Source organism: Rattus norvegicus, chromosome 8 (assembly GCF_036323735.1).
Source record: "Rattus norvegicus strain BN/NHsdMcwi chromosome 8, GRCr8, whole genome shotgun sequence".
Taxonomy (NCBI): Eukaryota; Metazoa; Chordata; class Mammalia; order Rodentia; family Muridae; genus Rattus; species Rattus norvegicus.
This window is the reverse complement of record NC_086026.1, coordinates 53,453,838-53,468,222: the sequence shown is the minus strand read 5'-3', so window position 1 is coordinate 53,468,222 and position 14,385 is coordinate 53,453,838. Positions and strand designations below refer to the sequence as shown.

The following is a 14,385-nucleotide window of genomic DNA, read 5'->3' as shown; positions in this document are numbered from 1 at the left end:
AGCCGCAGGGCACGCGGGTGCTCGCGAGCTCGTGCGCGAGTTGGGGGGTCGCTGCGGCGTTCCGTGCTCGCCTGTCTCCGGCGCGCGCCCCCGCGCTGCGCCGACCGCGCTCGCGCCCGCGCAGGGGCGCGCCTCAGGGCGGGCGCCTCCCTCTCACTCCCTCGGCTGTGAGCGCCGGCGGTGGCTGCCGGAGAGGCCCCTCCTTCTCGCCCCGCTCCATTCCCTCGCTCGCGGCCGAGCGGGCTCCCGACCCTCCGCTGGCCATGGCCGGCAACGTGAAGAAGAGCTCGGGCGCCGGCGGCAGCGGCTCTGGGGGCTCCGGAGCGGGCGGCCTGATCGGGCTCATGAAGGACGCCTTCCAGCCGCACCACCACCACCACCACCACCTCAGCCCGCACCCTCCCTGCACGGTGGACAAGAAGATGGTGGAGAAGTGCTGGAAGCTCATGGACAAGGTGAGCGGCCTGCGGGCGCGCGCGGCGCCGGGTGGGCGTGGGCGGTGGGGAGAGAGGGAGAGCTGCGGTTGGCAGTTGGGAACGTTGAGGTGTGGGGGAGCCAGACAAAGATGGGGTGGGGGCTGGGGGAGGGCTGGTCACCGCGCCACCCGGGCGGAAGTGCGATGGGGGTGCGGAGCCTGGGGATGTGGGTCGCCGAGTGGGCCCGGGGAGGTGGGCCTGAGGGATGTGTGTTGGATCTGCCGGCTAGGGCTCCGGGTTGGACGAGGAGTCGCCCTGGGTGAGGGACTTGGGGTCAGGAGGCGGCCGGGCTGACTGCGGTCTGGGTGAGCTTATAGTTTTTTTCTCATTAAGATGTAGCACACAGATCAAAGAAAAGAGGTGGGTTTAAATGGGGGCAGGGAAGGAACTTCCCTTCACCGCTAAGGATGGCTTAAGTTTTTGTCTTGCAAAGTGTTGGATGTAATCCATTGCTGCTGCTGAGGTAGGCACTGGTTAAACCACAAGGTCTGGTTAGAACCATTATCTTTGGAAAGGTGGTGGACTGACTGAGCGTGCTGAATTACAGTCTGACTTCTATAGAACTTCCTCCTTGCACTTAGTGCTTTTCGCTGGGCTGTAGTGTTTGATTTTTGTAACGGACCTACCTGCTTATTATTCAGGACCCCTTTGATGGCCATTATAAAATCAGGTGCGGGGGTGGGGTTGCTTATGGTTAGCCCTTTAAGTCTGTCATTCAGGAGAATCTTACACTTCCTTATAGTTGTGCCCGTATAACGTAGTCCTGTACTTGGCCCCAGTACTTAAAAGTGAACACAAATCTCTCTTTTTTTTTTTTTTTGTTTTGTTTTTTTTTTTTGGTTCTTTTTTTTGGAGCTGGGGACCGAACCCAGGGCCTTGCGCTTCCTAGGCAAGCGCTCTACCACTGAGCTAAATCCCCAACCCCAAACACAAATCTCTTAACATTTGTTGGAAGTCAATGCTCTATTTCCTTGACTCTTACCATAGTTATTAATTTTTCAACATTCCTACTGAAGATAAATGTGATTAGGAGGCCCTGGCATGTAAGGGAATGGTGTTATTTCCTCCGGGGTAAATATGGTTTTCTTTGGTTCCTCTCTGGCTGGGCCTAGGTTCCTCTTCTGTAAAGTTCTCTATGGGTTGTTTTGGACTAGAAGCAGCCAATAAAATTATTAGCACTTGGCCAGTGTAACTGCTGTATAAATGCTTAATAAGTCCTGTGTGAGAATTAACACTCTTGCACTGCATACCGGTGGTTTCAGAGCCACTTTTCCAGGGCTGATTTTTTTTCCCCTTACATTAAGTAATTTGAATTATGGGAGCCTCCCTCCCTGGTCCCAATTGATATTGCAATTAATGGCATAAGTTTGCTGATTATATTGGTGTTGTGGAATTGACCTTACTGGAAATTATAAAACCACTATAAAATATGCTGATAAATCTTGTTTATTTTTCCTTTTTAAAAATTTTATTTTATTACTTTGGATATTTTGTGTGCATGTATGACTGTGCATCACATGTGTGCAGTGCCCTGGAATCCAAGGTGTTGGATCCCCTGGAACTGGAGTTAGGGATGGTTGTGAGCCACCATGTGGGTGCTGGAATTGAACCTGTGTCTTCTGCAAGAACAAGTGCTCTTAATCACTGCACAATCTTTCCAGGCCTCGTTTAAATAAGGCTGTCTGGAGATGCCAGGGAGTGAATCTTTGTTATTATTATTATTTTTTTTTCGGAGCTGGGGACCGAATCTTTGTTAGTTTTTGTTTGTTTACTTATTCACTTTACATCTGGAACACCACTGCCCTCCTCCCGGTCATCCCTCCCCCAATACCCCCTCCCCTTCTTCTCTGAGCGGGTGGTTGTCCCCCTAGGTATCCCCCGACTCTGGTACTTAGGCGCTATGGAACCTGGGGATGCTGCCTCTTGTGGACAGGCAGGACCCTGGGTGGAGTGATAGGGACACCAACCACCCACAAAACTTTCCACTCAACATTCATCCCTGTTTGTCTCTTGAGACAAGCTTTCACTAACTATATCTCAGGCCAGTCTGGAACTCACAGCAGTCCTCCGCCTCAGCCTGTCAAGTGCTGCCTAGGTCCATGTGTTGACATCTTTACAAAAATATTGAATGTCTTTACAATCTGTAGTTTATAGGTTTACATTTTGGGAGCTTAACTGTTGGGGACTCCTGGTAGAGAAAAATTAGTTTCATTTCTAGTTAGTTTCCCATATAGGATGTGTGAGTGGGTTCATTGTATTGAAATAACCCTAATTAGTGACTTCCGTAAACTAATGAGCTTTAAAACTGTTTCTGCTGGGCTGGAGAGATGACTCAGTGGTTAAGAGCACTGACTATTCTTCCAGAGGTCCTGAGTTCAATTCCTAGCAACCACATGGTGGCTCACAACCATCTGTAATGGGATCCGATCCCCTCTTCTGGTGTGTCTGAAGACAGCTACAGTGTTCTCATATAAATAAAATAAAATAAATTGAAAAAAAAAAACTGTTTCTGACAATGAAAGATTATAGCTAGTCATTCTACCTGGCAGTCCAAATAAACCCTCCCTTACTTGATCTTATTTAATGCTCTTATCACTTGAGTATTAAGATTTGAGTTTTTCTAGGGATGGTCAGTCATTTATGTCTCAGAGTTTTGGTCGTTTCAAGGACAGCAGGCTTCTAGTTTTACCATTCTAGTCTAGGAAGGAAGGAAGGAAGGATGTTTTATTATTCTTTAGTGCTTGTCTCTGAAGATGCTTTCAGCAGTGTGCCCTCTAACACTTCACTAATTGTGCTGAAATGAAAGCTCAGGCTTTTCTCAACTCAGGCCTGCAGGTTTGTACCACTTCAGACTTCCAGATTTTCTCAACGCTTCCTTCCGGATTGTTACTTAATACCTAGTACTTGCTGAGTTGCACTGTCTCCTTTGCCCTTGGAGTTTGGGGGTTTCTTTTTACTTTATTTTTTAAGGTCTTTAAAAAAATAATATATATTATTCTGTGTGTATGTGTGTGGATTTTGTATGCATGGGATAGCCCTTGTGTGGCCATCAAAGGACAACTTGTGGCAGTCGGTTCATAATTTTCATCAAGTGAGTCCCAACATACTGTTTCCACTTACTGCCCCAATCCCAGTCTTCTTTAGCATGTTTCCCCTGTGTGTATTATGTATATGCATCTCATGTATGCCTCCTGTCTGTGAGGCCAGAAGGAGTCTGATTCCCCTGGAACTGGAGTGACAGACTGCTGTGAACTTCCCCATGCAGGTTCTGGGAACTGAACTCAGGTCTTCTGCTAAGAGCAGCCATTGCTCTTAACTGCCAAGCTATCTCTCCAGCTGCACAGTGCATCTGTCTGATGTGTGGAATTCTTTAGTGATTCCTGAGTCATCACTTCATCCCTGTTTAGTTCTTGAGAAGGTTAGGTGTGTGTTTTTCCAGCCTGCTGCTCACCAAGCTATCCCTGGGGCCTGCTGGTGTGCTTGCTTCCCCCGGTTTTGGATGTCTGCAGCTGATCTAAGCTGTGGGTGTTGCTCAACATAGGCCCCGCTTGTTCAGCCATGTGAGACTTCAACTTGTTGGGGGAAAATGCTTGTGTTAGAGCACCCCTTAAATAAAAATAGATACGAGCAGTTGTTTTCTTTTTTCTTTTTTTGGTTGTCAGCCGTCCCTTGTTTTATCATGCTATTGTAGTAAGCGCTGCAGAATTAGTTCTGTGTATAGAAATTGGCTAGTACTTCAGTCTAGGCAGAGAAGAGAGGATGGGAAGAAGTTTCAAATGGCTTTAACCTGTACATTTTAAATCGCCAAGATATTTAATTTAGAGAGATGTAAAATACCATTGTAAAGTATAGCTGGGGTTGGCGGACACTTCCGGTAAAGGGAGAGAGTAAATATTTTGGTTTTGCTGGTTAGCATGCTTAATCCCATATCATTTGTTGTTGTTTTGAGGTTTTAAAACTTAAAAACTATTCTTAGCTTGAAGATTTTGTGGAGAATATGCAGTCTTGCAGGCCATAATTTTCTGCCTGTGAACTGGTAGGATTTAGCTAGCACTGTAGCACAGGCTGCCGTAGAACCAGCCTGGCCTTGCTTGAACTAAAAGCAGTCCTCCCACATTGCAGACAGGCATCACCATACATACATAGCTTTCATTTTTTGAGATTAAAAGAAGTATTTTCAAAAGAGGATGATTTGGGGGCAGTGAGACGGCTTATCAGGTAAAGATCCTTGCCGAGTTAGTCTGAAGACCTTAGTTTAAGCCTCAGGATGAACAAAGTGGAAGGAGACCCAAGTCCTGCATGTTGTCCTCTGAGCATGGCATACACATGGGCACACGTGTGCACACTAAATAATAAAAGTGAAGAAAAAGTGATTTCCTTTCTTGTTTTGTTTTGTTTTCAGAGCTGAGGACCGAACCCAGGGCCTTGTGCTTGCTAGGCAAGCGCTCTACCACTGAGCTAAATCCTCAACCCCAGTGATTTCCTTTCTTTACGTCATCTTTCCTCAGCTCTACCTGCTCCCCAATCCCAAAAGATCGTTGGGTAAATTAGTATATTTTGGAAGTAAAATGTCTTCAGTATTTTCATTGGACCTATGGCCCTTCCTTCCTCCTCTCTCCCTTAGCTCCTTCCATTTGATTTGCCTGCTAGGTTCCAGGCAGGTGCAAGGCTCACATGCCCCAGGAGCTTGGGACTGATAAGTGACTCCTGAAGTGGTTTTGTCTCGAGTGACCTGGGATCTTGTCTTTGGTTTAAACACAAGACATATTTGTTCTTAACGTCTGAGGTTTGGGTATCCCTGCTATTTTCTTTTTTAGATGAGGTCTCACTGACCTGGACTCACATAAATCTGCCTGTGTCTGTTTGCCTAATGTTTGAAATAAATGCATACCACCACACCTGGCCTTTTGTTGTTTTTCCCACCATGGGTATTTTTGTTTGTATACTAGATTGGCCTCCAATTTTGTGTGATTCCCCTGCCTTAGTCTCCTGATGGCCAGGATTGTAGCCATACATAGGCCATCATGCCAGGCAATCTCTGAAGCTTGTAAACTCCACAAGGAAAGCAGCTATAAGCCATGTAAGCTAATTGTCTGTTGTTACACTGTTCAGTCAGGGGATCCTCACAGTAGTAGGTACTGTATAGGTTTTTGCTAAATTAAGTTACTTGTATGACCCAAAAGAAAGCTGAAAGCAAAAGGCCTGTGGGTGGGAATTCATTAGTCAGCAGATTTACTTATTTTGTTTTATTGTGGAAGAATTTATTTTAGCCACAATAAGTTTATTTCTTGCCATAACTCTTTATTGGTATCATCTTTGTTTTATAGGTGAAGGTAGTTAGGGTGAGAGGTTAAATAATCTCCTGACTTGGAATCCAGGGTTAACCTACTTCCTAAGGCTTCATAAGTTCTTCTGTTCACTTCCTTCTCAGATATACAACAAATTCTCAATCGCAGAAGCCATTTACAGTGGTGCTAAAATGGATATTTGTCCCTCACAGCCCACATAGATGATGCTGGTCTCACAAGATGGTCAGAGCACTTATTTAATTTCCTAGGACAACATACCGCTGCCATATTGGTGCTGAGACAAACCCCTCTGTGAGAGGCCAGTCACATGGCGTTATGACACATGCAATCACTACATTGCATGGTACTTAGTAGTGATGACAAATGACTGTTGCTGGTTTATGTATCACATTTACTCGACTATACTATTTCAGTATCTGTGTTCCTTCTAGTGAAAGTTAACACTGTGTGACCTGTTAGGCTGGAAGCAGCCCTGTAGATGCCGTATTTACAGAGCTCTTACTTAATCAAGAGCGAGCCTCATGACTAGCTATGTCGTATAGGCTTGTGTAGGTACATGCTAATGTTCAAACAGCAAAATAAGCTAAAGACGCATTTCTAGGAGAATCATGATTGTGTTTAGAGAGAGACCAGTTCTCAATCTGGCCCTCATTTGTTCAGTGTGAAGCTGTATTCTCTCAGTTGGTATTAAGGTAATGTTTAACTAGTACTATTCAATAAAATAAGTGTTAGCTACTTCTCTACAAGACAGCCTCATCATATAGCGTTAGCTGGAACGGAACTCTGGAACTCACTGTTGTTCAGGCTGGCCTTGAACTTACAGTCCTCTTACCTGAGCCTCCCAAGTGCTGGCATTGCAGACATGTGCTGCTATGCCTAGCTTCTGGTAGCTATTTTTAAGTTAGAGGTAGTGGTTCTTCAAATTATGTGTATTGGTTACTTTGTGTGGTGAACATGGATGAGTGTACACGTTATTTTCCCATTATACTTAATTAGTGTTGGCATTTGCCATTCCCAGGCTAAGGAGAAGAGATGAGACAGGGACTCCATGCTGCCATGCTGCATGAAATCCAAGTGATCTTTTGCCTCAAACCACTTCCTGCCCCTCACCCCTCTCCCGGTACTAGGATCGTAGGTGTATACAACCCACCTTTTTACCATTTGACTTTGATTTTTTCTCAAGACGGGGTTTCTCTATGTAATGCTGGCTGTCCTAGAACTTGATTTCTATACCAGGCTGGCCTTAAACTCAGAGCTTACTGCCTCTGCCCTCCCGAGTTCTGGGAGAAAAGGTGTGCGCCACCATTCTCAGCATATCACTTGTACCTTTATTTTTTTTTACTTTTTTTTTTGGTTGTTGTTGTTTTGTTTTTGAGAGAGGCTTACATTTTGTAGCTCAGCTTAGCCTTGAACCTTCTGATCCTCATGTCTTTGTCTTTCAAGTGCTGGGGTTTTAGGTGTTTGCCACCATGCCTGGAAAATGTGCTCTTTTCTGTATTGTTTAGGACTCCCCCAGAGGATATAAACGTCTTCATTAACTCCATTATGTGTGAGATTTGAGGCAATTAAATATTGCGTGACCGGTGTTTAAGTTTGAAAGGCTAGAAGTGGGATTAAGGGACTGCGGAGATGGTTCAGTGATTAAGAGCACTGGCTGCTCGGCCACAGGACAGGGCTTGATTGCACACATGTCTTTAACTCCACTTTCATGGGGTCTGATGTCCTTTTCTGGCCACCATGGCACCAAGCATACACTCTGCACACAGGTAATCATGCAGGCAAAACATTTGTACACACAAGATAAAAAATATTTTAAAGTAGGATTAAATCAAGGCTAAACTTTTTGATGGCTGTTACTGTAGAAAAATTTGCTTTTAGTATGTGGTTAACTGGTAGTGTACATACAATAAACTGATAAATCATGATCACATTGGTCCCTGAGTCTTGCCCCTTAGGACTCATGTTGTATTCAAACATAAACTGTGAAAAAATTATTTCCTTAATGATTAACCTGGAACATTCAAAGAAAAGCAGGTTGAGTTTTAGTTTGAAAACAGAGCCTAAATTTTAATCACAGTTTCTAAAGAAGTTGTTAATTCTCATGTCCATTAGGTTTGTTAGGAGGGGGATTGTAACAAGCAAGTCATTGTGAAGTGTTTTCCTGATTAGCACATTTTGTGCTGGAAGGAAATAGGTGGGAGTAGTCAGCTAGGAGCACTGGAAGGCAGCCTCAAGCTGTCCCCCACAATGTTCCTGTCCACAGCAGCTTCCAAAGGGGGAAAGGGTTCTAATGACATTTGTATCATGTCCCCCGGGATGCAGGCCCTGCTGAGAGCAGTGGTGGCACTACATATACATAGCCATCAGAATGCACAGTGACGGGCTCAGGGGCAGTGTGCTCACACTCAGCATGCTCCAAAGTCTTGGGGTCCACCAGGATGGGGTGGAGGTGTGGGGACAGGATGTGATAGCACTGGTGACACAGGGACTCAGTAGTGACTCTCAGTCTTTTTTCCCTATATCTTTTGGAATGACTGGTGGGTAAGTGTTTAGAGGAGTCTGATGACAGGGGACCTTAACTTACTGCTGACTTGCTCCTTTCCCTCCAGCTTTGGTCTGTGTGGAAGGCAACTTTATACAAGGCTAATTCTCTGCTGCTGTACTGAATAGGATGGGGTCCGCATTTTTGTAAATTTTTTGTTTTTGTTTTGTTTTAGGGATAGGACCTTGCTATGTAGCCCAGGCTGGCCTCACACTTTGAGTAGTCCTCCTGTTTAGCTTCTCAAATGTTAGGGTTATAGGCACCCAGGTGCCATTCTCAGAACTCCTTTCTTCTTTAGATCTGTTTTGAACAGCTGTATGGATCTGTAGCACTTTTTTGAAAAAAAGAAAAATACAGCTGATGAATCATAAAATGTATAGAGCAAAATGTAGAAGTCCTCATTACTCCAAATGAATACCCTCTCTAGAAGTATCTAGAGTTCGTTCCTCCATCCCCATATCCTGTTTCCCAAGTGATTCTAAGAAATTTGATGGAGAACATCATCTTTGAGACATTTATTGCATTGTTGACTTGTAAACTGTAACATTTTTAGCATTTGGTTCCTTTTACTTTTCTCCCCTCGGTACTGGTGGTGAAACCCGGCACCCTGAGAATACTGTATATAAATCCTGTCTAGCTGAGTATTTACTCCAGACTTAACAGTGACACCATGGAGGATCAGTAATTAGTCATTCTTTTTATCTTGAAGTGGTTTATAATGTCACATCTTTTTATAACTCAGGAATCTCAAAATACTATGTCTAATAGCTTAATGTACTAACATTTTTTTACATGTCTCAGTTTGTATCTGCATATGCATGTGCTTGTGTGCTTTGAGGCCAGAGGCCAGCCTAGGGGTCATTCATTCCTCAGATATTTTCCACCATGAAGGCTAGGCTAGCGATCTTAACACAATCCCAGGTAGCCCCAGGTACTTGCCTATTTCTGCGTCCCCAGTGCTGGGATTACACCTGTTTTTGTTGTGGGTTGATGTTTTTAATGTGGATTTTGGTGGGTTGAATTAGGTCTTCATGCTTGCAAGATAAGCACTGTACCAATTATGCTCTTTCTCCAACTCCTCTTCTTTTCAAGTGGCTCTCAAACTAGTGGACTGGTGAACTGTGATCCTCAAAGTTTAAACAGGCGTTTAGAGGGCTTTTTAAATGGGAGAATCTGGTGGGTCTGGGGTGGGTCCTGGGAGGGGGTTGTTAAATGGGAGAATCTGGTAGGTCTGAGGTGGGGCCTGGGATTCTGCATTCCTGACCCTCATCCAGAAAATAGTCTAGCTGGTCTAAGGATCACACTTGATATAGCAAGACTATACCACGATTGCTTTTATTTAGAAAAGCTTGAATTTTTTTTTCTTGTTAAAGACATGGCAGTATGGTATCTTAAATTATGAAAGCAATACATACTTAAAATATACTTTTTCTTTTGTAAACAAACAGTGAGGCTTTTTCTGTGTAGCCCTGGCTGTCCTGAAACTCTTTGTAGACCAGGCTGACCTCAAACTCACAGAAATCTGCCTGCCTCTGCCTCTGCCTCTGCCTCCCAAGTGATGGGATTAAAGGTGTGCACCACCACGCCTGACAGAAATGGTGGGATTTTTATAGAATTTTTTTCTTTTACATTTCTGAGATTTTTTTCCATGTTTCCATGTCCCTAAAAAAAAAAAAAGCTTTCAAAGGACTGTATAAAATTTTATGATATGGGTAAGTTTGTTTAGTCTGATTCCTGAGTGGTGGGATTAAAGGTGTGTGCTACCACATCTGGCTGTTTTTAGGCTTTAATATTGCTTTGTCTTGACATAGGGTTTCACATTTAGAGATAGCCTTAAAATACTGACTCTTGATTCTACTTCCTAGGTACTGGGGTTAGAAGTGTAAGCTACCACTTCTGGCCTAGTTTCTAAGGTTTTTTTTTTCTTTTTAACTTTATGTGTTTGTGTGTCAGTATGAATGCATGCTTGTGTATGTTATATGTTCACACACACACACACACACACACACACACACACACACACACCCTCTCCTTTAATCCCAGGAAGCAGAGGCAAGCAGATCTCTGGGAGTTCAGAGCCAGTCTGGTGTACATAGTGAATACTAGGACAGTCAGTGCTATGTAGAGAGACTCTGTGTCTAAAAAGGGAAAAAAGAAACAAGTGGGGGCTGGAGCTCAGGGCTTAAGCTCACTGGCTGTTCTTCCAGAGAGCCTGGGTTCAATTTCCAGTACACACCCACATGGTAGCTCACAACTATCTGTAATTCCTGTTTCAGGGGATCTGCCATCCTTACACAGACATACATGCAGTCAAAAGATATATATATATATATATATATATATATATATATATATACATACACACACACACACATATATATATACATATATAATAAAAACAAAACAAATTATTAAAGTATATACATACACACATATTTCTATATGTACACGTGTGTTGACACCTCTTTATAGTCACAGTTTTATCAAATGGAAACTCATGCCCAAGTGCTGGAGTGTTAAGATAGTTCAGTACTAACATCTAACACTCCGTGATATCTTTAAGTATAGAAAGTGCTCTGGTCCTCTCTTAGAGATCTTGAGCCAGACCACTGCGTAATTCCGTAATTCCAGAGGAGACGAGGATTGGGAATGGAACTGCTTTAATGCCGTGATCTGTAGTTGCGTTGGGACGCCATCCAAAAGCTTTGCTAATGTTGCTTAATCTCTCCTTCATGTTAGTATTTGGCTTGAATGTTACACTGATAGATTCTGCATAGTTATGTTTTTCTCTTTTAAAAAACGTAGCCATAAAGTAAGTTTGAGCTTCGGGGCATGTCGTTTTGTATTTTTCCAGTGATGTGATAAGTGAAGTGAGCTTTAAGTGGTGCTGTATGTGACATGCTGCTGGGCAGCACTGGATGAGAACGTGGAGCTCTGACTCAAGAGCCTGAACAGAGTGTTGATAAACCAACATTGGAGGAGAGTAGTCAGGAGAAAGGCTTTTTCCTTTGGCCCCTAAATATTTACCACTAGTAGGTTTTTATGAAAAGTATAGGTTGCAGATTTCTTTTATTTTTTCCCTCCCTCCCTCCTTCTTTCCCTCCCTCCCTCCCTCCTTCTTTCCTTCCTTCCTTCTTTCCTTCCTTCCTTCTTTCCTTCCTTCCTTCCTTCCTTCCTTCCTTCCTTCCTTCCTTCCTTCCTTCCTTCCTTCCAAGCTTCCCTGTGTCCGTACACTTGTCAAGCTGTTGGACCTCTGGTTCTGAGAGGGTAGGGTTGGGATTTTGGGAGGTGCATACCCACTGTACCTCATTCTACCTCCTAGTGCTGGGGTTACAAGTTGGGCTCCATCATGCCAAACTTGAACTTTCTATCACTTGAAGTTTCTGTGGATTCTAGTTTATTTTGTAAAAAACACTTATTTTTACTTACATGGATATATGTATGTATGTGAGTGCAGGTGACTCTGAGAGCCAGAGACATGGGATTCCCTGCAGTTGAAGTTACAGGTAGTGGTGTGCTGGGAATTGAACTCCTGTCCTCTACCAGAACAGCAAGTGCTCTTTACCACAGAGCCATCTCCCTAGCCCCCCCTTTTTTATTTATTTTTTATTTTTTTATTTTTATTGAAACAGAGTTTCTTATGGTTAAGGTAGCCTTGAAATCTTGGTCTTTCAGCCTTTACCTTCCCAAGTGCAGGGATTACAGCCCAAGCCTGGCTAGCATAGTTTAAGAGACTTTAGAAATTGACCTAATGCTTACATTTACAGACAAAAACTGAAGTTCAGAAAGACGAGTGTCTGCCCATGTTAATGTATATGTACTTACTGTCTAAAGCCACCAGACTAGACTGCAGACCCTGGTACTCTGACCTTTCCTCCTGTGCCTCCTGTGCTTGTGAGCAGGATTAATCGTTTCAAAACTCTAGTGAAGTTTTACATTCCGTACTGTGTATAGCTCCACTTAGGAAACATTTGGTTTTGTAGTATAGCAATTTGTTCCTTTATAAAGAGTGCGCGCGCATGTGTTTGTGGGTGCATGCGGAGGTCAGGACAGCTGTTGGGAGTTGGGCTTGGCTGTCCTCCCTGTTGAGGCAGTCTCCTTTCTCCTGTGGTGTGAACACTAGGCCAGCTGGCCCAGGAGCCTGGGGCAGTTCTCCTCTCTATCTCCCATTTTGCTGTTAAAAACACTAGGTAGGATTACAGTGTGCTGCACTGGATTTAGCTTTTCAGGTGGGCTCCAGGAATGGAACTTGGATTGTCACACCTGTGTGACTTGTAGTTTTATCTGTTGAGCCATCTCTTTGGCCCTGAAAGTTTTTTGTTCCTTTTAAGGAAAAACTTGTAAATGAAAAATATCTCATTGGGAATTGAGGAAGTGGTTCAGTGGTGAAGTGCTTTGCTCACAAATATGAGAAGCAGAATCTGAGCTCAGTACCTATGGAAGGAGCCAGGTACTGTGGCGCTTGTAATTCCAGTGCTGGGGTGGAAAGACAGGAGGATCTCTGAAACTCTTTGCCAGTCAGCCTAGCCTACTTGTTGAGTGAGACCCAAACCTGTACGAGACTCTGTCTCAGAAGGATGACATCTAATGCTGTCTTGGCCTCACACGTATATGTACACACATAATGCATACATTTAAAAAATGCTGTTGTGGGCAGGCTGAACTTTATGGAGCAAAAGACATTTATTTAAAAAATTATTTTGTGTAAGTATTGTGACACATTTCAGAATTTTTTTTTTCTTTTTCTCTTTTCTTTTTTTCGGAGCTGGCAGAATATTTTTTGAGTGCTACATGTTTGTTTTGAGAACCAGAGACAAGTCAAGAAGACAGGTAAAATCTGTTGCCCTTAGAAAACAGGCTTAGATATACCTTTTCTGCCTAGTTGTAAATGCAAAATCCTGACTGGTGGAGAAACTCTGTAATTTAGAACAAAAGTAGGCACTGTTTTCTGTGGTTTCTCCTTTTCTAAAAATGCAGTGACTTTTAAAAAGTTACTAGTTGTGTGTGTGTGCACAGGTGTGCACCTGTGTGTGCATACATGTCCCGTGGTACACATGTAGGGGTCAGGTGGCAGCTTCTCTTTTACCATGTGGGTTCCAAGATTGTCTGTCAGGTTGCAGCAAGCAAGTTTCTTTTCCCTCTGAGCCATCTTGCTGCCCCCCAGATGTAGCAGTTTTTAAGTATGGTTTTACTTCCCTTCATTGTGATCATAGCGGTGTCCAGTGTTTTTGTCTATTGACTGTTGAGCCTCGGCAGAAGCAAGGGAGAAGTGAAGCCAGTGAGAAGCTATCATGAGTGGAGCATGTGGAGGCTGTACAAGGACATGGTTGGTTTTCCAGAGCTAAGAACGAATTGTTGACATTGTTCTGAGGGACTCTAAATATATAGCTAGAAATTATAGAAGACAGCCACTTTGAAGGATATATAAAATAAAATTCGCCAAATAGAGGGTAAGACCAAGCAGATTTTTCTATCCTTTAGGGCGTTTTGTTTGTTTGTTTGGTTTTAAAGAGACAGTGTCAGGGGTTGGGGATTTAGCTCAGCGGTAGAGCACTTGCCTAGCAAGCACAAGGCCCTGGGTTCAGTCCCCAGCTCCGAAAAAAAGAAAAAAGAAAAAAAAAAGAGACAGTGTCTTGCTATATTCTTGGCTCACTTGGTACTCACTGTGAACCCCAATTGGCTTCAAATGCATCAGAATTCTTGCCTCAGCCTCCCAGGTTCTGGGTTTACAGGAGTATGCACTACCACCTAGTGCTTTTAGGAAAATCACATTCTTTTTCTTTCTGAAATATTTTGATGAATGATTATTGTGTTTTTGAGGCAGGGTCTCTCTGTGTAGTTCTGACTGTCCTGGAACTTGCTCTGTAGATCTGGCTAGCCTTAAACTCAGAGATCTTCCTGCCTCTGTCTGCTGTGACTTTAAGTGTGGGCCTTCAGAGCTCAGTGCATGATTTTTAAAGATCAGCGTTTGTGCCTAGGGGGTTGGTTAACTGGCTTCAAGTGAACAGTTCTCTAAACCACACAGGCTTTGATGTGTGCTAGCTGCTCACTCGGGTTA

General features: G+C 43.7%; 1 protein-coding gene across 3 annotated transcripts in view; it reads left to right on the top strand.

The window, feature by feature from the left end:
- The first annotated feature begins 155 nt into the window (after positions 1-155).
- Cbl (Cbl proto-oncogene) overlaps positions 156-14,385 on the top strand; it is an 83,412-nt gene continuing 69,182 nt past the window's right edge. The window contains exon 1 of one of the 3 annotated variants that reach the window (NM_001419955.1): positions 156-455. In NM_001419955.1, coding sequence (NP_001406884.1) covers positions 264-455 — 192 coding nt within the window. In that variant the 5' untranslated portion in view covers positions 156-263. Of the gene's footprint in view, positions 456-627; positions 782-14,385 lie in introns of those variants that run through there. The other 2 variants (XM_006242965.5, XM_039082332.2) reach the window with 2 other exon arrangements.